Source organism: Rattus norvegicus, chromosome 8, assembly GCF_021556685.1.
Source record: "Rattus norvegicus strain SHRSP/BbbUtx chromosome 8, alternate assembly SHRSP_T2T, whole genome shotgun sequence".
NCBI lineage: Eukaryota > Metazoa > Chordata > Mammalia > Rodentia > Muridae > Rattus > Rattus norvegicus.
This window is the reverse complement of record NC_141541.1, coordinates 27,045,355-27,071,638: the sequence shown is the minus strand read 5'-3', so window position 1 is coordinate 27,071,638 and position 26,284 is coordinate 27,045,355. Positions and strand designations below refer to the sequence as shown.

General features: G+C 42.8%; 1 protein-coding gene across 17 annotated transcripts in view; it reads left to right on the top strand.

Moving 5' to 3' along the window:
• The window catches only part of Zfp717 (zinc finger protein 717), a 35,788-nt gene extending 10,782 nt beyond the window's left edge, over positions 1-25,006 (top strand). For 6 of the 17 annotated variants that reach the window (NM_001433399.1, NM_001433402.1, NM_001433396.1 and 3 more), the window contains 6 exon segments: positions 6,823-6,928; positions 8,340-8,443; positions 15,251-15,377; positions 18,134-18,226; positions 20,094-20,200; positions 21,479-25,006. In NM_001433399.1, coding sequence (NP_001420328.1) covers positions 8,441-8,443; positions 15,251-15,377; positions 18,134-18,226; positions 20,094-20,200; positions 21,479-22,534 — 1,386 coding nt within the window. In that variant the 5' untranslated portion in view covers positions 6,823-6,928; positions 8,340-8,440 and the 3' untranslated portion in view covers positions 22,535-25,006. 17 annotated transcript variants of the gene reach the window in all.
• The last annotated feature ends 1,278 nt before the right edge of the window (positions 25,007-26,284 follow it).

The window sequence follows — 26,284 nt, the reverse complement described above, 5'->3', positions numbered from 1 at the left end:
AATAATTTTTATGTGTCCAGTTAGAACTAAAGACTCAGCCAGGCGGTGGCTGCACACACCTTTAATCCCTGAGCTTGGGAGGCAGAGGCAGACCGAATGCCTCCTATTGTAGGTCAGCCCCAGTTCACCATCAGAAATCTTAGGATGGGAAGTATATGAATTTATACATTGTAGCGAAGTATTCAATTTGAAATCAGCTCTCACCTTTCATCAGAGAACACATATAGAATGAAACCTGTGAATGTAAAGAAAGCAAACGTAACTCCCTGTCATGCCTCACTGTACATCAGAGAATTCACACAGCTTGGAAGCCTTAGCAACGTGAAGAGGGCCAGAACCCTTTCTCTGTGTGTCAGAAATGCCAGGCAGTCATAACCCATAGGAATGTAAAGGCTTCTTGAAGAAGTCAAACTTTGCTTGACATCAACAGATTCATACAGATGAGAAGCCTTGTGAACAGGGAAATACAGAAAAGCCTTTCTCCATAAGTCAAGTATGTATGTACACCTCAGACGTCACGTAAGCGAGGAGCTCTGTGAATGTAATGACTGTAGGAAAGCATCCTACCGTAAGCCATAAGCCTTCTGAATGTAAAGAATTTAGGACATAACTTGATGTTCATCAGAGAGCTAACACTGGTTAGAAACTGTATGAAGATAGACTGCAAGAAGACATTGATCAGCACATGAAAACTTACTGTGTACCAAAGGACACATACATGGGAAAGTACTGGGCAGGTAAGGAATTCGGGAAGCTTTGACTCCAAGTTGAAATTCCTGCATCAAGGAATATGTGCATTTGAGAAATGATAGGGATATAGAGTACAGGAAAGCCTTCTACTGCAAGTCAAAGGTCTGTGGCCGTCAATGAGTGGTGTGTTAGATAGAACACATGTAGTTATAAGGAATGTAGGAAAGACTTTAAGGTAGGACTTGCTCTGGGGGAGAAGGCTGTGAGTGTAAAGAATTCAGGAACTCTCTCCACATGAAGGTGGGACTGACTGGATAGCAGAGAGCTCATACAGGTTTGGTGTCTCTAAGTCAGCTCTTGATTTCAGATTACTTGTAGGTGAGACGCCCAGTAAATGTAAACAATTCAGGGAAGAGTTCATGTCATATGAGGAAGTGATGTAAAGATTTTTTTGTTTTTATCTTATATGTATGGTATTTTGCGTGCTGCATGTGCATGTGTGTATGAGGCCAGAAGCAGGCCCCTGATTTCAGGGACTGGAGTTAACAGTGGTTGTAAGGCAAACCCACCTATGGATGCCTGGAACTGAAGGAGAGTCCTCTGAATAGCAACGTGTGTTCTTAAACATGGCACCATCTCTGGGAAACTGGTCTGCATTGTCTGTATTTGTAGAGTTTCAAAATGGAAACTTTAAAAACCAGAAAGAAAATTCTGGAACAGTGCACTTCAAGGTCTCAAAGACCATGAGCATCAACCTAGACTACTGTACTCTACAAAACCTTGAACCGTAGTTGAAGGGAAAGAAAATCCATGATATAAGCAGTCTAGCAATTCATGGCCATAAAACATGGCCCTACAGAAAAGACCAGAAGCAAGACTTTACACTGATGAGAGAAATAGGCATGGGCAGAGAAGATAGAAAAACAAATGAAGCTACAATTACTGAACCACAAAATCTACTAAGAATACAACAGAAACAAACAGCCAAAATAAAAACCCAGCACAATGCCAGTAACCAATACACCTAAGAAATAACAACACTAAATATGAATGGCTCAACTCCCTAATCAAAACACACAGGTCAGTTGAGTGAACTCAGGAACTCCATCTGTCGTCTACAACAAACTCATCTTATCTCCAAAGTTAGTATTGGTAAAAGTATTCCAAGCAAATGTGATCAAGAGGCAAGCAGATGTTGCCCTTCTAATATCTAGCAAATAGACTTCAACCAAAGCAGAAGATATAAAGTATTCTTCATTTTTGTCACTGGAACAGTTAACTCAGAAGACATCACAATCTTGACCATAAATGCACTGAACTCTGGCACGCTCAAAAAATGCATACCACTGTCCTTAAAGACAAAGTTTAATTCCACTCAAGGAGATAGGACATCTACACAAAAATAAACACAAACAGCAGAGTTAAATGACCGTGTACATCCAATAGACCTAACGTTTGCTCCACAGCCCATGGAGGCATCTCTAAAATAGACCACAAGTTAAAGTGGCCCGTAACAAACAGGGAACTGGAAGCAATGATGAAGCCTTCAACAGAGGAAGCCCAGGCCCAGATTGGCTCACCCCAGAATCCAACCAGACTTCTAAAGAAGATCCACAGCCAGCCCTTAAATAAGTTTTTTAAAAAAAGAAAGAAACGAAATAGAATGAGCATTACCAAATACTTTCTTTCTTTCTTTTTTTTTTTTTTTTTCTTTTCTTTTTTTTTTTGGAGCTGGGGACCTAACCCAGGGCCTTGTGCTTGCTAGGCAAGCACTCTACCACTGAGCTAAATCCCCAGCCCCTACCAAATACTTTCTATAATGCCAGTATTAGCCTAATGCCTACATCAGGTAAAGACAGCTTCCAAGTACTCACTCTACAGGAATTGGACGATTTCCAGCCACGTTTTATGATGTCACAACAGCTGTTTAGTTGGGAATAGTCTGACCAGCCACACTTGTTTCAGTTTCACATAAGAGAAGACCAACAAGAAATGCTATTACATACAGCTTCTGACGTCTGGGCTGTGAACCTCTTCAATCTTTTTAATCTTTCCCTTCTCAGCAGAAGAACTTCCCCAAGTTTTCAAATCCTGGAACAAGGATGAAGCCTTGAGCATGAGTATAGTATGTAAGATAAAGTGGATCTAGCAGATGGGGTGAAAGTGTGGTCTATGCTAGAGAAGGGGAAACGTGTGTTGGAAACTAAGAGAAGGGTGAAGTGTGTTCCACAGTAGGAGGGGGTGAAAGTGTGTTGGAGACTGGAAGATGGGGAAAGTGTTTTACAGTGGAGAAGGGAGTGAGTGTGTTGGAGAGTAGGACATGCATGGAAGTGTTTGAAGGTAAAAAGACTTGAAGTTCATTACTTACTGTATCCTCTTCAGAGAGGTATTAGTAAGGCCCACAAGAAGAGAGTTCTGTTGTGCTTCTGTTTGAGATGAGTCTTCTGAGAGGCCAGTTTCACTGTGGCAATGAGAGTTGTGGCAGAGTGTATTCCTGAGTCATTCTGAAGGCTGGTGATTGTAGGAGCAGAAGCCGAGCCCACAGCAGGGCTGTGAGGTGGATGCCACTCATAGCGTCATTTCCAAGACGATAAAGTCTCATGGAGGCCAGACTCCATTCACAAGAGAATGTCAACAGTGTTGGAAGTAAGCTGGAATCTTCTATCAGAATATATTGAAGTTGATACAAGCACACTACAAATTACCCAATTTCACGTGGTCTGATGTGAGGAGACAGGGCTGTAACTGGATATGAGGAAATCAGTCTCACTACCACTTTTCCACTCTGGCCAGAGGACGTCTCCCTGGTCACTGTAGAGATGAACTCGGAGATTTCACAGAGGAGGCAGTGGGAACAGGAGGTTGTGTCTCTATGATAGTGAGGGCTCCAGCGAGTCAGGACAGGCTCCTCCTCTCCCCCAGTCATAGGCCTCCTCAGTTGGGTTTGTCTTATTCTTTCCTGAGCATTGCCCTCCCACCTTTAAAATTAACCCCTATGTTGAAGGAAGAGCTATGCAAACGTGTTTGATAGGTCTGTAGGTCTGCGCCATGCTGGCTCCTCCTGGAATGCTCATTTGTGGGTCTCAAGAGTGCTAGCTTGGATCCTAGTCTTACATGAACAGAGACCACTGACTGCTGATAGGTATTAGTGGTTTTTTTTTTTTTTTTTTTTTTTTTTTCCCCGGAGCTGGGGACCGAACCCAGGGCCTTGCGCTTCCTAGGCAAGCGCTCTACCACTGAGCTAAATCCCCAACCCCTACTGACTGCTGATAGGGATGGGGGTGAAGCTGTGCCTCCCTCCCTGTCACAGGTGACATCACCATCGGAGTTTTTCAGGGATTTCATCTAAAGCCTCGTTGGTGAGTTTCCTCACTGTGACTCGCATGGACTGCCGTCTTAAGCACGTACATTAACGTGTCTTTTCTGCTTCTGTTTTCTGGCCAGAGATTTGCATAAAGTTGAGTGAGTGTCACTGGCGGGAAATCTGAAATTACCTGGTGTCATTATATCTCGGTCCAGGGTCCAAGAGAAGAAAAAGTGACTTAACTGGGAGACTCCTCCATGAGATCTAAGCTACCATGTCCCAGACTACTCTAGTTTGCTATCAAGACTGGCAGCCTAAGGGGCTGGGGATTTAGCTCAGTGGTAGAGTGCTTACCTAGGAAGCGCAAGGCCCTGGGTTCGGTCCCCAGCTCCGGGAAAAAAAGAACCAAAAGACTGGCAGCCTGAGTCACTGAGAGAGCTACCTGTGACCAGCACTGTCTGTAGTAAATCACCCTCTCCGTCCTGAAGTCCTCTTTGATAGAGCTCCCTGTTCTTTCTCCTCAGCTGCTTCCCGGTGGCTCCTTGTTTTCCTCCTTCTTTCTAGAGACACAAGCTCTAGCTCGCTGTCAGTACGTGAATTGTTCTTTGTAATGTTTGCACAGCCTAGAGTTGTCACAGTTACTCTTGTTCAATTCTGTATGTTTCAGAATCCACAACATACCGTTTTTCCCTCTCCCTCCATCCTGCTCTTCATCTCGTTTTTCTGGTTTTGTGGTCCTGGGTACATAGAATCCATGTTCCTGGACAAGCTGGGCCATTATTAGTGAATTTCTGGTTGCTAAATTTGGAAATTGTATGTTAAGAGGCATCAGAATGTAAAATCTCAGATACCTAAGGAAAATAAATTCCTATTCCACTGACACCGAAAATATAGTAATGGGTTCCCTGCTGTGTAAATGTAGATCAGTACTACAAATATGGTAAAAAATCATTGGATCAAAATTCCTAGTGCAGTTCTATAGTAGCTTGCTTGCTCCACAGTGTGCCCCGGTAGAGCGTACAGTCAGTTAGGTGGTTTTCACTCATCATAAAAGTCCCTGTCAGGGGGCTGGGGATTTAGCTCAGTGGTAGAGCACTTACCTAGGAAGCGCAAGGCCCTGGGTTCGATCCCCAGCTCCGAAAAAAAGAACCAAAAAAAAAAAAAAAAAAAAAAAAAGTCCCTGTCAGAACATGCTCGTCACCCAAACACAGCAGTGTGTTATAACCATCGGCGGTCCCTCCACTACCTTCCCATTTCCTTCTTCTACACCATAAACACTAATCTACTGGCTCTCCAGGTGCAGTTCCTCTTGTGAACTTTTTCTGACGAGAATTGGATGCTGGTGACTTAATGGCTGACATTATTCAGTGGGCGTGGGTGTCTTAGGTGACGTCAGCATTGCATTATTGTTCATGGTAGATAATATCTAATTCCACGGCATGCCACACTTTTAACCCAATCAATAGTAAACATATTGCCTTTATATATTCCCGTGGACATCACAAGTAAATGTTTTAGTAGTATTCAAATTAAAGTTTAATATCAATACGTGGCTTATATTTCTCTTGAATCCAAGAATCCAAGATCATCCTGGGCAAGATACAAACAACCTCTGGGGGTAGAGGAACTGAAAGAGAGAGAACATAGGTGTAAAAATGATTTGTAGTGGTGACTGGGAAGATGGCTCAGTCAGTAAAATGCCTGCAAGAGAAACATGAAAGTCTGTTTTCAGATCCCTGTACCCATGCTGTACAGAGACACCAGGGCATGTCAATAGCCCCAGAAATAGAAAAGGCAGTCCCAGGAGGGCCCCTGGAGCTTATTGGACAGCTAATCTAGACAAATCAATGGGCTCTAAGTCCAGTAGGAGACCTTGCTTCAAAATGCACATTGGAGAGCAATATTGGCGAACACCTAAAGTTGACCTCTGGCTTTCACGTTGCATGCACCCTCATATATGTCCAGGTACCCGAGTACACACATAGACACACTCACATGAACACACACAAAGACAAAGCATCACTAATATCACTGACTTTAGCATTATTGATGAGAATCCATGTCAGTGTCAGGGGTATAACTGAGCTTACTTCAAAGACGCCAGTGTAGATGAAGCATGGTGGCCTGTAATCCCTGCATCTGGGAGGCAAAGGCAGGAGGATCTCTGAGTTCCAGGCCAGTTGGGACTATGAAGTGCAACCCTGTCTCTAAGGAAAACCACCAAAAAATAATCCAATACAGAGAAATTTCTCACCTCACTAAGTGACAGTGAAATACAGTCGAGTCCAGTAGCTGTTGCTGTCACTTCTGTCTTATCTCAACAGCTCACGTAAGGCTCGGTCAGTTTTGCTCGCACAACCCAGAATGCTACTCTTCAGTAATGTGTAAGGCAGGACTTTTCATAGAGAGCAGTAACAAAAGTTTGAATTATGCTTTAGGTATTATAAATGAATAATATTGGTTTTAAGGGAAAAGGTATATGTGAGATAAAATTTAAATATCCCACATGCTTGATCTTACATGAACTTAACTTGAGAATCATGTTTAACTTGAAAATAATAATATCTAAAATCTGTAACTGTATTGGGAAATTCTAGTCCTTAAAGAAGAGGGCAAAGACAATCCTGAGTGAATATAATTTATATGAGTATGGTTTTAAAATATTTCTAGGAAAGCCAGGAAGTGTTGGCAAGAAGCAAGCAAGTGGATTTTAATGCATGTGTTGACTTAACATGCTTGGAAACGTTCGGAGAGAAGAGCAGTGTGCTAAACGTGAAGAAAGAGCTTGAGCTAACCCTGGATGACCGGTTCCTGCCTTCACCCCACAGGTCCTTCTGACTGATCTCTTGTAACTGTCACATTGTTATCAACAGCACGATCGCTGGGTGTGGAGTTAGGAGGAAGGAGAATTAAGAACATGAACTGAACTCTCAGGTGAGTTAAGCTCCAAGATGAAGTGAGCCTGTGTTTCATAGAATATTTCCAACATGGAGTCTGAATTGCCTGTGAGCAGGACTCATAAGTGTTTCCTGGTCGTGGAAGTGCGCACTCTCTAGGTGATGAAGCCAGGGGAGGTAATTGTACACTCAAACAAAACCCCGACTTTAAAATCTCAACCTTCATTTGACTATGGGCGGGGAAGAACTGCCTTCGAAAGGAACAGAAGATTCTTCTAAAGGTCATGAAAATATTAAATGTTTGCATACCTTAGTGTCTCAGAATGACAGCAGAATTTTGTTCTGTTTCAAGTTGAGCCTGGTTAAGGGGGTGCGGGGATGCACACCAGTCTGTAATTTCAGCCCTGGGAGACATGAGGAAGGATATCTATGTGAGCCAGCCTCTAACTGGGCCTCGACGATGGCTGCAGGCTCTCCTAAGTCCCGCCTTAGAATTCCTGAAGGCAAGAACTTGTCTTTCTGGCTTCATTCACCAATGCATGGGTTTATGCCGTCTACTGTTGCTCAGGGTCTGAGTGGGTGAACTATGTTGTTGTAAAAATATAAAAAATAAAAAAGAGTATAGTTGTCTTTTACCTCACTCGGTCCGCACCACGGTGCCCCAAGATGTCTGCTAGATATCTTGGCGGAAACACATCCCAGCTGCACACTTTCCTACACTCAAACCCTCACATAAAAAAACACACAATACAGTAATCTTAGATCCAATTGATAAGATACAATTGCCCACTTAAACATACAAAGCCCGGTACCATCCATCCCTTAGGAACATTGATAACAACCTGTAAACACACAGAGCAGAATCTTAACGTCACCTGCCACGGCTTCTCCCCTCTCTCCATCTCTCCTCTCTCTTCCAGTCTCCTCTTCCTTCAAACTTCTCTCCCACCCATCCTTCCTTCTCCTCCAATGACAGGCCTCCTTCTATGCTTTACCTGCCCCTCACCTGTACTTTACAAATTCAATGGGGAAAAGGTTCTGGTGAAGTCACCTGATTCCTGAGTACGTGACTAGGCAGCTGTCCTTGGGGCAGTGGAATTAGCATCAAAATGCTTCAGGGCAAACCACAACATTTCCCCCTTTTTGTCCAGTTAAAAAGCGGACCGAGGGAGGTAAAAGACAACTATACTTTTTTTTTATTTTTATATTTTTTTTTCTTTTCTTTTTTTCCGGAGCTGGGGACCGAACCCAGGGCCTTGTGCTTGCTAGGCAAGCGCTCTACCACTGAGCTAAATCCCCAACCCCTATTTTTATATTTTTACATCAACAGAACTACCCTATCTAGTCCAGCAGTGAGGGGGGATGTCCAATCAGCTGTAGAGGTTGGATCTTCACCATCTTCACCATAGCCTTTGATCTGAACAAACCATTGTGTGATCTCTCACCAGGATCATCTTGATCAAGAGGCACTAATGCCATGTTGTTTCCCAGTGACATGCTGCTACCTTGAGAACCACAGTGAGGACGCTGGGTGTCCTGGAACCTGGAAATGGTGAGTCTGTGGCGAATCCCTAGTAAGGAGCACAGGCCTGAGACTTCTGTGACTGTCTTAGTTACATTACAAAACGGCTATAATTTATATCAAGGTTTCATGAATAAAGAAATTTGGAAAGCCAATTTTCTTCTGGGGTGGGTCCAGTGGTACGGCCCCATGCTCCCCTGGATTTCCCCACCACCACCAGCACCATGCACATATGGGATTGTTTTTAAAAATGAGGAAGGCCATGAAGTTGTGATGGAGTAGTGTTCAATGGGAGTGGAAGGGTGAGCTGGCTGGATAGATAAAACACATTGTAACATATCTACGAAATTGTCAAAGAATAAGAATGTTTTAAAACTTAATTAGAAAAAACATCTCTAACTTTACAGAGAAGATACCATGTGAGTGACAATGACTTGGTATCTTAGTCAGGGTTTCTATTCCTGCACAAACATCATGACCAAGAAGCAAGTTGGGGAGGAAAGGGTTTACTCAGCTTACACGTCCACGGTGCTGTTCATCACCAAAGGAAGTTAGGACTGGAACTCAAGCAGGTCAGGAAGCAGGAGCTGATGCAGAGGCCATTGAGGGATACTACTTACTGGTTTGCTTCCCCTGGCTTGTTCAACTTGCTCTCTTATAGAACCCAGGACCACCAGCCCAGGGATAGCACCACCCACAATGGGCTGGGTCCTCCCACCTTGACCACTAGTTGAGAAAACGCCTTACAGCTGGGTCTCAAAGGCATTTCCTCAACTGAGACTCAGCTTTCTCTGTGATAACTCCAGCTTGTGTCAAGTTTACACACAAAACCAGCCAGTACAATTGTGAACATAGATTCAGCTTCAGGTCTAGCTTAGAGAATGTATTTGTGGGCCATCCCAGCCTGGTCAATCCTGGGAACTTCTCCTGCCTGTGCCATCCGCAATCCTTAGACCTAGCCTTGGTCATACAGCCTGAGTGCCAGGCTAGCCTTGGAAGTATCTGTCTTAGGGTTTCTGTTGCTGTGATAAAACACCATGACCAACAGCAACTTGGAGAAGAAAGGGTTAATTTCAGCTTCCCTGCCCCATGGCAATGCATCTTGAGGGGAAACCAGGGAAGGGACTTTTAAGAAGGAACCTTGAGGCAGGACATACATACATGCTGTGGAGGAATACTGTTTACCAGCTTGCTCAGCCTGCCTTCTCATGCCACCCAAGACTACCAGCCCCAGCAGTGTCACCACCAACAATAATGGGCTCTCTTCCATCGATTATCAGTCAGGAAAATGAATCACAGTCTCGTTCACAGACAAATCTTGTTGCAGAATTTCTCAATTGAGGTTCCCTCTTTAAAAATGACTCCTAGCTGTGTCTTGTTGATGTACAGCTAGGGAGAGCAATTTACCCCCATCAACCTGATACATAAACATGTCACTGTTAACCTAAAACCTTTCCTTTCTTGTCACCAAGATGTTCTATTAATATGACAATATAAAACATTCTGAATTTTTAAAGTTTCAGAGTCTTTATAAATTCACACGCCTTAAAATTCCAGTTCGTTTAAAACATCCAAAGCTTCTCTAAACATTCAGAGTACTTCACTATTGGCTTCTGTGAAAGAAATAATAAGTTAAATACTTCCTTATTCCAAGAGAGAAGAGTCAGGGCACAGTCACAGGCAGATCAAAGCAGAACTGAAGTCCAGCAGGATAAAAAGTTTGGTGTCATTCACCACCCTCTGTGCTCCAGGGGACCAGGGCAGTGGCAGCTGGGACTCACCCACCATCCTCTGTGCTCCAGGGGACCAGGGCAGTGGCATCTGGGACTCACCACCCTCTGTGCTCCAGGGGACCAGGGCAGTGGCATCTGGGACTCACCACCCTCTGTGCTCCAGGGGACCAGGGCAGTGGCATCTGGGACTCACCACCCTCTGTGCTCCAGGGGACCAGGGCAGTGGCATCTGGGACTCACCACCCTCTGTGCTCCAGGGGACCAGGGCAGTGGCATCTGGGACTCACCACCCTCTGTGCTCCAGGGGACAGGGTAGTGGCACTTCTTCAGCTCTAACTCTCCACAGAAAACACAACTTGTTTCCGAGACACTAGCTTGTCTCTATATCTTGATGTAATAAATTCTAGTAAAACAAACAAACAAACAAAAACCACATAAAAAGAGTGAGCACAAATAAGTTATTTAATGATACAATTCAAGAATTTGGAAAAAGAATAACAAACCAAATCTAATAGATGAGCAAAAACAATATAAAATCAGAGAAGAATTTAGTGAAGTATAGGTAATGAAAACAATACAAATAATTGACAAATCTAAGAGCTGAGTCTTTGAGAAGGTTAACAAGATTGATAGACCCTTTGCCCAGTTAACCAAATGAAACAGGACCCAAGTGATCAAATCAGAAATAAATGGGGAAACATTAAAACAGACAGAAAAGAAATTCAGAATATTGTAAGGGGATACTTTACAAACCTAAAGCTTAAAGAATGGATGAGTCCCTCGATTTGTCTGAACCACTAAAGTTAAAGAGAAGATATGAAACCCAAACAAATCCCTAAAAGTAAGGAGATTGAAAGACTAAAAATCTACAAGACTCACAAATATCCAGGTCCAGATGGATGCTGTGGTGGTTTGAATGAGAAAAACCCTCATCAGCTTACGCTTTCAAACACTTGGTCTCCAGTGGAGGTGGAAGTAGTTTTGCTAGATAAAGCATGCCAATACCTGTCTGTCTGTCTGTCTGTCTGTCTGTCTGTCTGTCTCTCTCTCTCTCTCTCTCTCTCTCTCTCTCTCTCCTTCCCCGCCTCCCTCTCTCCCTCTCTCTCCCTCCCTCCCTCCGCTTGAAGGTAACTTACAAAGGCATATGCAAGCGTGAAACGGTCATCTCAGTAGATGCAGAAAGGCCTTTGGCAATACCCAGCATGCCTTCCTTCATTTCCTTCATGATAAAAGAGTGGGGCTAGGAGGGCTGTACCCCAACATAAACTACAACAAACCTACAGCCAACTGCATTCTACATGGATTGTGAGAGAGCAAGAGCATGAAATTAACGGGAAGCAAATGAGGAAAACAGTCGAATTATCCTTATTTGCAGATGATATGATATACTACATAGGAGACGCCAATAATTCTACAAAGTTTTACAGAGTTCTACACTTTCAGAAAAGTGGCAGGATTAAAATCCAACTTAAAACCAGTAGCTGCGGGCGCTGGAGAGATGGCTCAGTGGTTAAGAGCACTGACTGCTCTTCCAGAGGACCTGAGTTCAATTCCCAGCAACCACATGGTGGCTCACAACCATCTATAATGAGATCTGGGGTCATCTTCTGGCCTGCAGGCACACATGCAGACAGAAAGCTGTATGATGTATACATAATAAATAAATAAATATTAAAAAAAAAAAAACCAGTAGCTGCTCTACGTATCAACCACAGAGAGAGGTTGAGAAAGAGATAAGAGCAACACTCCCACTTACAAATGTCTGTCTCTCTCTCTCTCTCTCTCTCTCTCTCTCTCTCTCTCTCTCTCTCTCACATACACACACACACACACACACACACACACACACACACACGGAATAATCCTAAGCCATGAAATAAGTCTTCACCATGAAATCTTTAAAAAATTTTTCAAAGACATTGAAGCAGACCAAAGAAAATGGAAACACCCCCACACCCCCGTGCTCGTGCTCATGGGTTAGTAGAATTAAAGGTATGAGGATGGCCCTCCTACTAGAAGCCACAGCTTCTGCAGAATCTCAGTCAGAAATCCCCACAGCAATCTTAGAGAGCCGTGGCACTGGTGTGAAGACAGACATATAGGTCAGTAAAACAAAGCAGGTCTAAACACGACTATATGTGATTACAGGCGTCTCCGATCTGACAAAGATGCCCAAAACATACTTGGGTAAAACACAGCATCTTCAACAAATGTTGCTGGGCAAAGCTGGATGTCTACATATAGAAGAAGTAAATGAGACCCATATCTGCCCACTCCAAATGGATCAGACCCACACAACTGAGCCACCAAAGAAATCGCAGTGATCTGTTTTGTTTCTCCTCTTCTGTCATACTGCTAGGGACTGGAGACCATGGAAGTGCTCACATGATCCTCCCAAATCATTTCCTCGTCTGAGCTCCATGGAGACTGGCATGCACCCAGGCCCCTTTCCTCCAGGGCTTGGGGATTTAATCTGTATTCCCTCAGTAGGCTTTGTTGAAGCTGATGCACTCTGCAGACTAGGAAGGGCATAGGCTGAGGAAGGGCTGAGATGCATCAGGCTACTGGAGCTCTCCCCTCACTCTGCCCTGTTCACTCCTTTGGACAAGCCATATAAAAGCTTGAGTATTGGCATCAGCAGTGTACTGGTTTTGTGTCAACTTGACACAAGCTAGAGTCATCAGAGAGGAAGGAGCCTCAGTTGAGGAAATGACTCCATGAGATCCAGCTGTAAGGCAGTCTCTTAGTAAGTGATCCATGGACGAGTACCCTGCCCATTGTGCCATCTGGGAGCTGATAACCTGGGTTCAGTAAGGAAGCATACCGAACAAGCCATGGAGAACAAGCCAGTAAGCAGCACCCTTCCATGGCCTCTGCATCAGCTCCTGGCTCCAGGATCCTGCCCTGTGTGAGTTCCTTTCCTGACTTCCTTTGGTGATGAACAGCAATGTAGAAATCTGAAGCCAAATAAACCCATTCCTCCCCTGCTTGCTTTTTGGTCATGGTGTTTCATTGCAGCAATAGTGACCCTAACTATTAGACAAGTAGTGAGCAAGCGATGCTGGCCGTTCCTTCCAGGGACAATTCAGTACGTTTTAACTTCTACCCTGATCTCCTGGGAGGGAGCCAGGGGAAGCTCTCATTACATGGACAGAATGCCCAGGTTTGGCCTGTGCTCCTGACTCATGTAGACTCATCTGAGTGGCACAGCAGTTTGGGTAGCCCGTCCTTGACTCCGCAGGGTGACATTAGGTGGTTTGCAATCATTTTATAATTAGGTAGTACATTGGCCCACTGTACTATATAATTATAAATCATTTTTATATGGTTATTCTGTAAATTATACAGAATATAGAAGTCTGTCAATCCAATCTGTGTACACTTTTCAGGAGGACCTGGGCTATGCAAGATATGTATTGTTTGTGTACATAAAGGAAAAATCAATCCTTTCCTATTAGGGCATTTAAGTCATTTTCCATGCATGACCACTACTCATCTAAGATATTTGTCTATGATACAGATGACTCAAGCATTTATACTGATGAGAAATAAAAAAGAAGTTATTTTAAAATAATTCTTTGTTGTGCATATAATTTAACATTAGATGTGAAAGCACGGTTGCATACTCAGAAATGAACAAGCCTATGCTTCTAACAATACAATGTCAATATACATTACTTTGATGCTTAAATGAAGGCTATGGAAAATGCTTTCTTTTCCTCATCACATCTCTGAGAGAGAGGGAAATACATTTGCAGTAAAAACCCTGCAGTTTTAAGACATACCTGTGGGCCAAGGCATTTCGGGCCATCGTGTTTCCTGGAGTTGAGTGCTCTGATGGGACCATGTTGGGAAGGGGATGCGTGTGCTCTCACAACAGCTACGCCAGAGTCACCTTTGCAGCATGGGTGAGCACTGCCACAGACACCCTGGACCCCCACATTGATTCAGAGTTGACGTTTAGTTATCACATACCGAGGAAGCCTCAGCGTGACAATCTTTCACACTGTGCTTCTTCCTCACCAGGCTCCTAGAATCAAGCTCAGGGGCCTGTCCCTCTCTACATGCCCCGTATCACAGTAGCGTGCTACACGGGTGCGGCAGCCCCCTGTTGTTGTAAAAATACAAAAAATGAAAAAAGTATAATTGTCTTTTGTCCCCACTAGGTCTGGCACCTTAGTGCCCCAAGGCATCTGCTGGATATCTTGGCAGAAACACATCCCAACTCCGCGGTGGCCCATTGTCTCCAGCTGCCGCACACTTTCCTACACTCAAACCGTCACATGAAAGAACACACAACACAATAACCTTTGGCCCAGTTGATAAGATAATTGCCCACCTAAACATACAAAGCCCAGTACCATCCATCCCTTAAGAACATTAATAACAACCTGTAATTACACAGCGGAATCTTAACATCTGCCTCCATTGTTGTCCTGCCACAGCTTCTCTCTCTCTCCCTCCTGTCTCTTTTCCTTTCCGTTCCAGTCTCCTCCTCTTCCTTAAACTTCTCTCCTGCCCATCCTTCCTTCTCATCCAATGACAGACCTCCTTCTATCCTGTACCTGCCCCTCACTTGTATTTTATAAATTCAATGGGGAGAAGGTTCTGGTGAAGTCACCTGAGTCCTGAGTAGTGACTGGGCAGCTGTCCTTGGGGCAGTGGAATTAGCATTAAAATGCAGATAACTCCAGGGCAAACCACAACAGCCCCCAACCTCTGCCTTTTCATCGTTTTGTCTGTACTTTATAGATTTAATGTCATTTTTCATGATTATGTGTGTGTGTGTGTGTGGGTGTGTGTGTATATATACACACATATACATATATATCTATATATATCTTTGTTCATAATTCTACAAGCCATGCACATATATGTATTCATCTGTGGACTTTTGTTTCTGTTGTAATCCCTTGGAAAACTTCTAATCATATTTTTTGGAATCGTAACACATAGATAAGATTTGTGTGTTGATTTTTCTATGTGATACAGGATCCAAAACAAGCTACATTTTTAATATGGCACTGATAGGACATAGATACACATAAAACAGTGCACTCCCAGTTTCTGTTCCTAAGGATTGGGGACAAATGTGTCATTCCAGGTGTTGGTGTCTTTCGAGGACGTAGCTGTGGACTTCACCTGGGAGGAGTGGCAGGACCTGAATGCTGCCCAGAGGACCCTGTACAGGGACGTGATGCTGGAGAACTACAGGAGCCTAGTGTTCCTGGGTGAGTCCGACTCCTGTGTAAATCTCAGTGGTACCAACCGTAGAGGTGTTGCTTACTTTTAATACTGATTTGATAGTATACATTTTAATTGACATGGCAATTTTTGAAGAACAGTGTGGCCTTGTCACGCATGTAGTGTATAATGATCAGATTGATGTTAACCGATAGAGTGTGAGCTCTGGGAGCACTTGTTTGTACTGGGAGCATCAAAAATCTCTCGGATGCTGTTTTGAAATCCTCAGTGGGCGGCATCCTTATGCTTGCTGTAGAAATGCAGAACACATGTTATAGAACATCCTCCCCTCCTAATATTCCAAGAAACACTCCCCTTCCCTTTTCCACCCCTCCATCCCTGTATCGTTCCCTCACGGTACTAAGTATTGTTTTTACTGTTTGAGGCCACGTTTTGTTTGCCAGTATAATGAAAACATGGAGGATTTTCATCTTGTGCCTGACATACTTCATCTGCATATTGAAAACTCCTAGGGAGACATAAGAAAAGTGTGTTCACTCCAAATATGGATAGAGTTTTATTGCCCAAAGATAGATTTCATTAACGCTTGGTAGATATCCAGGTTTGTTGGATTTATTCAGTAAATGACTCTCAGATTTCCAAAACAAAACAAAAAGCCAACCACTGGACAAACAAACAATAAACCCAACCCCCGTTAGTTTTTATGCACAGATTTACCAACCTACACTTGGGCAAACCTGTGTCCAGACTGGAATCTCAGCCGAGAAATTCAGGATAGTCTTGTCAGAGAGTGCTACCTATCTGCTTAGCATCCACGGACCCAGAGATCTGCGGAGTTTGCTCATTTCATCGCCGTGATTGTGCCAGGACATCCTGCGTTATAAGATGGTGTTGATGGGCTGGAGAGATGGCTCAGTGGTTAAGAGCACCCGACTGCTCTTCCAGAGGTCATGAGTTCAATTCCCAGCAACCACATGGTGGCTCACAACCATCTGTAAAGAGATCTGATGCCCTCTTCTGGTGTATCTGAAGACAGCTACAGTGTACTTATATATAATAAATGAATAAATAAAAAAAAAATTTAAAAAAAAAAAAAGATGGTGTTGATCCACCAAAAAAAAAAAAAGAACCAAAAAAAAAAGATGGTGTTGATCCCTTATGCTGTCACTGTGATAGAATATTCTATTGTTATGAATTTACATTTGCCACATTTCTCCACCGACATTCCTTTATTAAATTATGCTTATAATAGAGTTGCATGTAATTGAAAAAGCACGCTATTGCCAGGTGGCTGCCAGAGTTCGGCCAGCGCTCTGACCTCTGCTGTTGGCCTCACTCCCAAATTGCCCGTTCTTCCCAGCTAGCTTTGCCAAGCCGCCCACAGCCACCCCGTATTCTCTCTCCCCTGCCCACCTTAGCTGAGCAGAAGGAAAGCACTAGACAGTTTCATTATTTTAAAACTAGCCAGGTAGCACAACAGTTAGGCTCTTATCAGCTAACCTATTTCAGCCAACTGCTGGTTCTGGCTGCCCTAAGACGTGCCCGCAGCATCCTCCACGGTCCACAGCCTGGCCAGAAAGCCTCCTCCCTCCCTGTGTCCCTTCTCTTCCTCTCTGGCCAGGAAACCCCACCTTTTCCCTTTTCCCAGGAATTGGCTTCTGCCTTCTCGATTGACACAATCAAGAACCCAATTAGGGAATCAGACTTTAGTATACGCTCCTTCCCCCACAGGATAGTGTTATTGTAGTTCTAGTTTCAGATTTTAGAAACCATCATAGTATTTCTGAGTGGCTGCCTTAATATAAGTGCTACCATATATTTGTGAAGTGTTTTTTTTATTGCTTTTTCATTTTGTATCATAAAAATATTCTGTCTAGAGTCCGGGGATAGGTCATTTTGGGGAAATCATATTTAGTTTTTTCTTGTGACCATATCTTTGTATCGTATTTGAGAACTGTCAATTCGGGCTATCTGTCCAGATCTAATGAGCTCTTTTTCTTCCCCGACTTCAGGTAAGTGAGGTCCTTAGATAGTCTAGAAGTTACTCTCTCGCTGAGTAAATGCTTTGCCATTATTTTCTCATCCCTACCCCTAGCACTGGGTTACAGGAGGTAAGTGTGCAGCAAAGCCAGTACTTTAAATGCATTCTGGGGATTCGAAGTCAGGTCCTCACATTTGCATAGCACACACTTTTGCCCACTGTGCCACCAACCAGTCTCCCTTTCGAAGTTTCTTAAAATCATTAGTTAAAGCCCCTCGTGGACAACATTCCAATCATGGAGAAAACATGAGTGAAACCTACTGTAGTAACAGTTTGTAATTTACATAGAGCTGGGGTTACAGCTCAGTTGTCAGAGTATTCTCTGAGCATGTGCAGCCTCCAGTCCACCAAAATAAACAAGTAGAAGAGAAAGGTGGAGGAGGAGGAAGAGGAGGAGGAAGAGGAGGAGGAAGAGGTGGAGGAAGAAGAGGAGGAGGAAGAGGTGGAGGAGGAGGAGAAGGTGGAGGAGCAGGTGGAGGAGCAGGTGGAGAGGAGCAGGAGAAGAAGGTGGAGGAGGAGAAGGAGGTGGAGGTGGAGTAGAAGGAAGAGGAGAAGGAGGAGGTAGAGGAGGAGCAGGAGGAGGAGGTGTGAGGAGGAGCAGGAGGAGGAGGAGGAGGAGAGAAAGACAGAAGACAGTTGCTGAGTCATTCACCATCGTGTAGTTCCCAAGGTGTAACTGTTGCCTTCTAGCGTAGATTATCAGTAGATGGACACAATCTATACATTATGTTTCTTTCACAGGGCACTGCATGGTCAAACCTGAGTTGATCTTAAACTTAGAACAGGGACTTGGACCAGTGAGTACAGCAGGAACCTCGGTCTGGAACCTCTCAGGTCAGTGAATGCTACAAGCAAGAGAGAATAGTAACAGAGGCATCAGATGTTGGTCATCCTGGGCTAAGCCCAGTCTTGAGACAGTTGGTCTCATGGACCAGACAATCAGTTTATTCCATTGTCCCAAAGTTCTTTGCATTAAATTACCAGTTTTGTGATGTTGAAGAGTGTCTTTTCTTTGGGAATAATTTGGTGACTGTACCCGGGGCACAGTGGTGCTTCCTTTCTTCCTTTTCTCACCGTCTGGTTTAAGTTAGATATTTATTGACTTTAGCTCCTCAATGTCCTTTTGACTATTGGTTATCTTTGCAATTATCATGATACTTAGTAAGCACACAAATGTATCTACTCTTAAAATACTTTCCTTTCATATGTCACCCTCTGCTCCTGATTAGCATCCCTATGTTGCTTGTCTCATTATGACATATCATTACTTTGCTCTTATGATACATCGTTACTTTGCTAGGTGATATATGTGTACTATCATAGTTAATATCTTTTTTTAAAATAATTATTTATTGATTTTATGACTACACTGTCATTGTCTTCAGACACACCAGAAGAGGGCATTAGATCTCACTACAGATGGTTGTGAGCCACCATGTGGTTGCTGGGAATTGAACTCAGGATCTCTGGAAGAACAGTTAGTGCTTTTAATCGCTCAGCCATCTCTCCAGCCCCATACTTGATATCTTAACAGAAACTGAATTTCAGAATGTATAGTCTTAGGTGTTTTAAGCCCAAGGGGAAAAACAAACAAACAAACAAACAAACCCTGCCAATCAAGATTATTCTATGTAGCAAAGTCAAAACCAGAGAACATTATGAATTGCTACAATAAACATGGTCTTAGTTAGGTTTTCTACTACTATGAAGAGACACCATGACCACAGAAACACTTATAAGAGAAAATATTTAATTAGGACTGGATTATTATTCCAAAGTTTAGACCAGTCTTGTCATGATGGGAAATACGTCAGTGTGCAGGAGGACATGATGCCAGAAAAGGAGCTAATGTTCTACATCTTGCTCTTCAGGCTACACAAGGGACTGTGAGCCATGCTGGGTGAACCTCATGGCCGGCCCCACTTCTTCCAACAAGGCCACATGTAACAGTGCCACTCTCCATGGGCCAAACATTCAAACACATGACCTGTGGGGGCCATTCCTATTCAAACCTCACAAGCACAGACAGAAGCACTCCATGAATTTCAAACAGCTATTACAGAAGACATGTAAAAAAATAAAGTAACTAAATTCCTTTGCGTATAGGCAACCACAGGCAACATTTCTCATAAAAATAAGTCCCACAAAGCCCTGAGAGGATCCTGCTGTTCTTTGTTAGAGAAAGTACACTAATGGAAACATAACTGTGTTGTACTTGGGAAAGAGAATTATGGCAGCACCAAAGTCCGATACATAGCTAGTAGAAGAAGGGAAGACATTCTACATTCAGATAATAAAGAAACCGGACGGGCAGAAGGGTGAAAGGGAAACATGTAGAAACGAGAGTTTTCTTGCCCTGTGTCTCAACAGCACAGCAATGCAGAGAGCTAGAACTCAGCACCTCAGTATGTGTTCGTGTACAGTTTCTTTCCAGTTCACTGAAGACCAGGACATGTACAGTTCTAAGAGGATATCGTAAAAGTTCAAGCGTGGGGCTGGGGATTTAGCTCAGTGGTAGAGCGCTTACCTAGGAAGCGCAAGGCCCTGGGTTCGGTCCCCAGCTCCGAAAAAAAGAACCAAAAAAAAAAAAAAAAAAAAAAAAGTTCAAGCGTGATTCAAGAAGGCACTCTTTTGCTTTTGTGTTTGAATTTCATAAAGCTTGTGTCTAATTCATAGAAATTGAATCTTTAAATATTTTCAGGTATCGACAAAGGGAATAGCCTGGTTGATACCATCCAGGAAAATGATAGCAGACATTTCTGGCAAATTGAAATCAACAGCCGTACATCAAATGAAGAACTGGTTGAAGTAAGTAAAATTGATGTGGGCATAAACTGTGGCTATATGTAGGGTTCTTGACTGGGTTCATTTTCTCCTCCAGTTTAGGAAACAGCAAACAGCATGAGTATAACAATTAGCATAAAAAAACAAACAAAAAACAAAAAAACAAAACGGGGGTTGGGGAGTTAGCTCAGTGGTAGAGCGCTTGCCTAGCAAGCGCAAGGCCCTGGGTTCGGTCCCCAGCTCCAAAAAAAAGAACCAAAAAAAAAAAAAAAAAAACAAAACAAAACAAAAAAACAATTGGCATCAAAGGAAGTCTCAGACAGAGCAGACAAATCAACCAGTGAGCAAACGTTATCATTAGGGTGAGGAGACACAACGCACACGGAGAAATACCTCTGCAGAGCTGAGGGGACTCAGAAGCCTGAAGCCCAGCTTCTCATTGAGAGTCCAGGGGTTTCCAGGGTGTTTGAGGGATCTCCCTCCCCTAACTTAAGGTTTTTCAGTCTAAACAAAGAATGGCTAATAGAGCCAATGCTTTGGTGTGAACATGTTCTGATCCACTATTGAACTTGTTGGAGATCCATCAGCAAGGGGCCATACTAGAGGCAAAGAAGCCCATCAGGCCTCTCTTTAGAGCTGCCATGCTTTATTCAAATCAAGAGAGTGAGAAAGAAGCTGCCATCTTGGAAGTTCACTATCTTTATTACCTAGTTAGAGCCATTCTCCCAACTGTCCATCAACCAAGTAACTGTCTAACTCCAAGTCTCTCAAAATTGTATTTCATAGTTGAATATAAAGAGTGGAAACTATTTTAGAAATATTTTCTCAGAAACTTAGTCTATGGAAAGATGAACTTCTCATTGGTGAACCTGGTAAGATGTAGGCTAGTAATTGAAACCCTTCAGTTAGCCCAAGTCTCTGAGTATCCTTAACAGCAGTTAATCATGTCTTTTTAACTATTTATAATCAAGGAAAACCTACAAAGGGGGGCTCTTAACACAGAAGTTGTCATTTCCGGGGAGCTGTAATGAGCTCAGTAAATTCGGGAAATCCTTTGATGAGGCATCATTTATTCAAGTCAAGGTGCAGATTAGGAAGCAAAGTTTCTTTACAGTGTATGGGAGATAACATTCTTTGACTAAATTCAGAAAATGAAGTTATATTTAACAGTGGAGCGAAATATTTTAATGTAGTCATTGTTTGAAATCTCATTAGGAAATCACGACAAGCAAAGCTCAGACAGTAAAGTCTACAGGATGCTCCTATGGATATGAGGACTGTAACAAATTTTTTTATCTTAAGGCAGAACTGAAGATTCATGAGGAAATCCATCAAGGGACAAAGTCCTATGAATGTGAAGTATGTTTGGAAGCATTTTATCTGAAGCCACAGTATAGCACTGACCAGAGATACCACACATGCGAGAATCCATACAACTGTAAAAAATTTAGAGGGGCTTTCTATTCTAAGTCGACCTTCAGACCGTGTCAGAGGCTCGAGAGAGGTGAGAAACCCCACGCATGTATAGAGTGTGGGAAATCCTTCTATTGCAAGTCTCACCTCACTGTGCATCAGAGGACCCACACAGGGGAGAAGCCCTACGAATGTAATGACTGCAAGAAGGCTTTCTACAGCAGGTCCCAGCTCAATGTGCATCTGAGAACTCATACAGGTGAGAAACCCTATGAATGTAAGGAGTGCAGGAAGACTTTCTACCGCAATTCTGACCTCACAGTGCATCAGAGGACTCACACAGGCGAGAAGCCCTACGAATGCAAAGTGTGCAGTAAAGCCTTCTACTGCAATTCACAGCTCACTGTCCATCACAGGACCCATACAGGGGAGAAGCCTTATGAATGTCAAGTGTGCAATAAAGCCTTCTACTGCAAGTCACAGCTTGCTGTCCATCACAGGACCCATACGGGGGAGAAGCCTTATCAATGTCAGGAATGCAGGAAGGCATTCCAGTGCAGGTCAGACCTCACTCGGCATCTGAGAACTCATACAGGCGAGAGGCCCTATGGATGTACGGAGTGCAGGAAGGCTTTCTACCGCAAGTCAGACCTCACAGTGCATCAGAGGACACACACAGGCGAGAAGCCCTACGAATGCAAAGAGTGCAGAAAAGCCTTCTACTGCAATTCACAGCTCACTGTCCATCAAAGACAGCACACAGGGGAGAAGCCTTATGAGTGTAAAGACTGTGGGAAAGCCTTTCAGTGCAAATATGAACTCACTCGGCATCACAGAACACACACAGGTGAGAAACCGTATACATGTATGGAGTGCCAGAAAGGTTTTTACACCAAGTCAGATCTCTCTCGACATCTAAAAATTCATACAGATGACAAACCCTGAAGATATAGGAGACAGTAGTATTTAATAAGTCGTCCTTAACTGACATCAGAGAACACACTTAAAAACTTACCATGAAGTTAGACTTAATCTCAGAGAATTCAGACACATGCAAGAAACCATTGATGTCAGAAAAGTCTCTAGCTCATCTCCATGTGTAGACCAATACATTTAGGGAATGTGAAAACTGTGTGCTCAAATCTTTTGTGACATCATGTAGTATATACAGGTGAATTTCCCTTTGAATATAAAGAATACTAGAGCATTTTTATAAAAATCATAAAGTGCACATTCAGTGGGCAGGAAATCTTATCCAGACTTTTTCAATATATATGACATGGAAACTTTCAATACCTAAGTCAGGTCTCAGTCTGCAGGAAAACTCCTAAGGTATAGTAGTATACAGCAAATGATTTAGCCAGGTACGGCTTTTCATCCTGACTCTTGTGGGTGACCTTGGCAAGACTCATTTGCACCTGATGTTCAACAGCATAGCAAGCCATGAAATCAAAAGACGGGAAAGCTCAGATGGTGGTGGTCAGCTTTAATACGGGTACTCAGGGGGGCAGCATTGTAGGGATCAGTATGAGTTTGTGGCCAACCTCTTTAACAGAGTGTGTTCTGGGCCAGCTTAGGGATTACAGTGAAATTCTGTGATGAAAAAAGTGAGGAAATGTTAAGTGGCAATAAAACCCACCATAAGGGGCTGGGGATTTAGCTCAGTGGTAGAGCGCTTACCTAGGAAGCGCAAGGCCCTGGGTTCAGTCCCCAGCTCCGAAAAAAAAAAAAAAAAAAGAACCAAAACCCACCATAAGAGAATGCAGCGACTTTTTAAATAGTACTTGAAACTCAGCTGACATCAGAAACACAACAAAAATGCAGTAAAGCACAGGAGTGCGATATGAGAGAGTACAGGGGCCACACTACATCGTCAGTATAAGGACTTCAGTGTTGAGCTGTAGACACACACAGTAGAAACCCCATCAGTCCACAGGTTAGAAAAGCAGCACTCACACTTTAGCAAGCATGACATCAAGTGTGAAGGTTGAGAACACGTTTGGATTTAGAAACTGAATTGAGGTTGACTGTGGTTCAGTCACATGTGCCTGTGAAGCACATGCATTTCCTGTTCTTCTGGGTTTGAGACTTCTTACACATCACCTGGATTTTCAACACCCATGCCTATTTTTGAAAAGTATAAGCAGTCTGGAAGAAGTTGCAAAAAATCGATCATGCCTTTTTGAGCACTGTCAGTGAAATCACACCTTGTACAGTGAGACCAGATCTACATATGCAGGCCAGACTGACTTTGAACTCTTAGCATCGTGGCCAGTTCTCCTATTCACGGTCATACTGATTCATGCTCTTGAGATCTTGGATTAGTGAAAATTGTCTTCCGTGCAACTCTGTATATATCAGTCTGTGTACGTTGCATGTTAATTTCCAGGTGGAATTGTTTGAGATGGAAATGAAGCATCCCAACTCCATGATGCTACCAAATAAACACAACGATATTCCCAGCCACTGGACAGTAAGCTGCTTCTTTGGGCATTTCTTCTTCTCATAACTAGTTTGGTAGAAGTTAGTGAACATAGTAGACAAAACCAGCAATGCTAATTAACATCTCTTCCTACAGAATTTCTTCTCATGACATGGTTTTTTTCTATATGTTATTATATGTATTCAAATTTTGTCTCCAGAGCACTCAGCCTGACAATACAGGAAACATGTATACTTTGTATACGATGTAATAATGGAGGAAGGTGGAAGTGGCATGGTGCATGCCTTTGTATGTGTGTAGTTCTGATTGGATGTTCAGTATACGTAAGTGAGATGCATAGACTGTAACAGATAGATAGATAGATAGATAGATAGATAGATAGATAGATAGATAGATAGATAGATATTGCAACTTATTCTATTTATTATCTTTCTGTCACTGTAAGTATCAGACACAAATGAAGTTTGAAGTAATTGTGTTGGATTGTGGTTTCAAAGGATTTTGTTCATGGTTACTTTGCCAGAGCAATATGAACAGTACTGTGGTGGCAGTAGTTGTGATAGAAGAGATTCCGCACATCATGTCGGGAAATGGACCAAAGAATAGACCATGTACCTATTACATCTTCTAATGTGTCACCCTGATTATATAAATTTAACTAGACACTACCTTCCAAAGTTTGTATCAGTGCTCATATTTGAATTCAAGTTCTGTGGGAGAGATTTCATGCAAAAACCAACACACATGCCAGGCAGTGGTGGCACACACTTTGAACCCCAGTGCTTGGGAGCGAGAGTCTGGGAATCTGTAATTTGAGGCCAGCCTGGCTTATAGAACTAGTTCCAAGACAACCAAGACTACACAAAGAAACCCTGTCATGAATTTTTAAATTAAAAAAATAAACAAAATTAAATAAAACCAAAATACACTACAAATATCAACCTTTAATAAAATTTTATTTATAAATTCTTGAATACGATGCCTTTATAACTTATGTTTTTTCTTTATTCATGCATATCTAAATGTACATGGATGCACTGTTAGAAACTATCCCATAAGTGAGAATAAGAATTTATTACTAATGTGTTCACAGAACAGAGCTGCTGTGTCCGACTGGAGTTTTGTTTTGTTTTGTTTTGTTTTGTTTTTTTACTGTGATTGAAATTTTTTTTCTTTTTTAAGATCAAACTGATTGGAGGTCATACAATTTTTTTGAATTATGGTTCCCTCCCCCCTTCCAGATTCTTCCACCCTTGCAAATCCACATCTTTCCCTGCTCTCTCATTAGAAAACAAATAGGCATCTTTTAAAAAGAACATTAGAAAATAAGTTAAAATAAAAACAAATAAACCTGAATAGGACAACACATGAGCCGATAAACAAAGAGCCCAAGAAGCACACAGATGGGGGCTGGAGACATGGCTCAGTGGTTAGAGCACTGGCTGCCCTTCCAGAGGTCCTGAGTTCAAATCCCAGCACCCACATGGTGGCTCACAACCATCTGTAATGGGATCTGATGCCCTCTTCTGCTGTGTCTGAAGTCAGTGACTGTGTTCTCCCATACATGGAATAAATAAGTTTTTAAAGAAGAAAAAAAGAGTTTCTCTGAGACTACTCTATTTAAATCTGTACCCATTTTTAATTTTATTTGTTTTCTTGATGTCCATTTATTTTAGATTTTAGATGTTAGCATTCTATCAGGTATGTAATTGGGGAAAAAACAAACTTTTCCCCATCTGCAGCGTGCTGCTCTGTCCCAGTGATGGTGTCTTTTGTGATTCAGAAGCTTTCCTGTCTCATGTGACCTCATTTATTAATTGTTGGTCTTAGTGTCGTTCTGTTTAGAATGATTCCTGGGCCAGTGAGCTCAAGGCTATCCCCCAGTTTCTATCAGATTCAGTGTTACTGGCCTCACATGACCTTACAGTGTTTGATCCATTTGAACTCGTGTTTGGTGCAGAGTGGTAAGTATGGATCTGTTTGGATTCCTCTCCTCACAGACCTCTACTTTCCCAGCACAGTTTGTTGAAGATGTTGTCATTTTTCCAGTGTGTATTTCTGACATTTAAACATATAATTTTAAGAAATATCCTCAAGGAGAGGCTAGAAAGGTGACTTAAGAGCACTGGCTGCACCTGTAGGGGACTTGGGTTTTGTTCCTAGCACCCACACGGCAGCTCACAACTCATAGCTCCAGCTCCAGGAGCTCCGATTTCCTATTCTGGCCTCAGCAGGCACCAGGAGCATACACA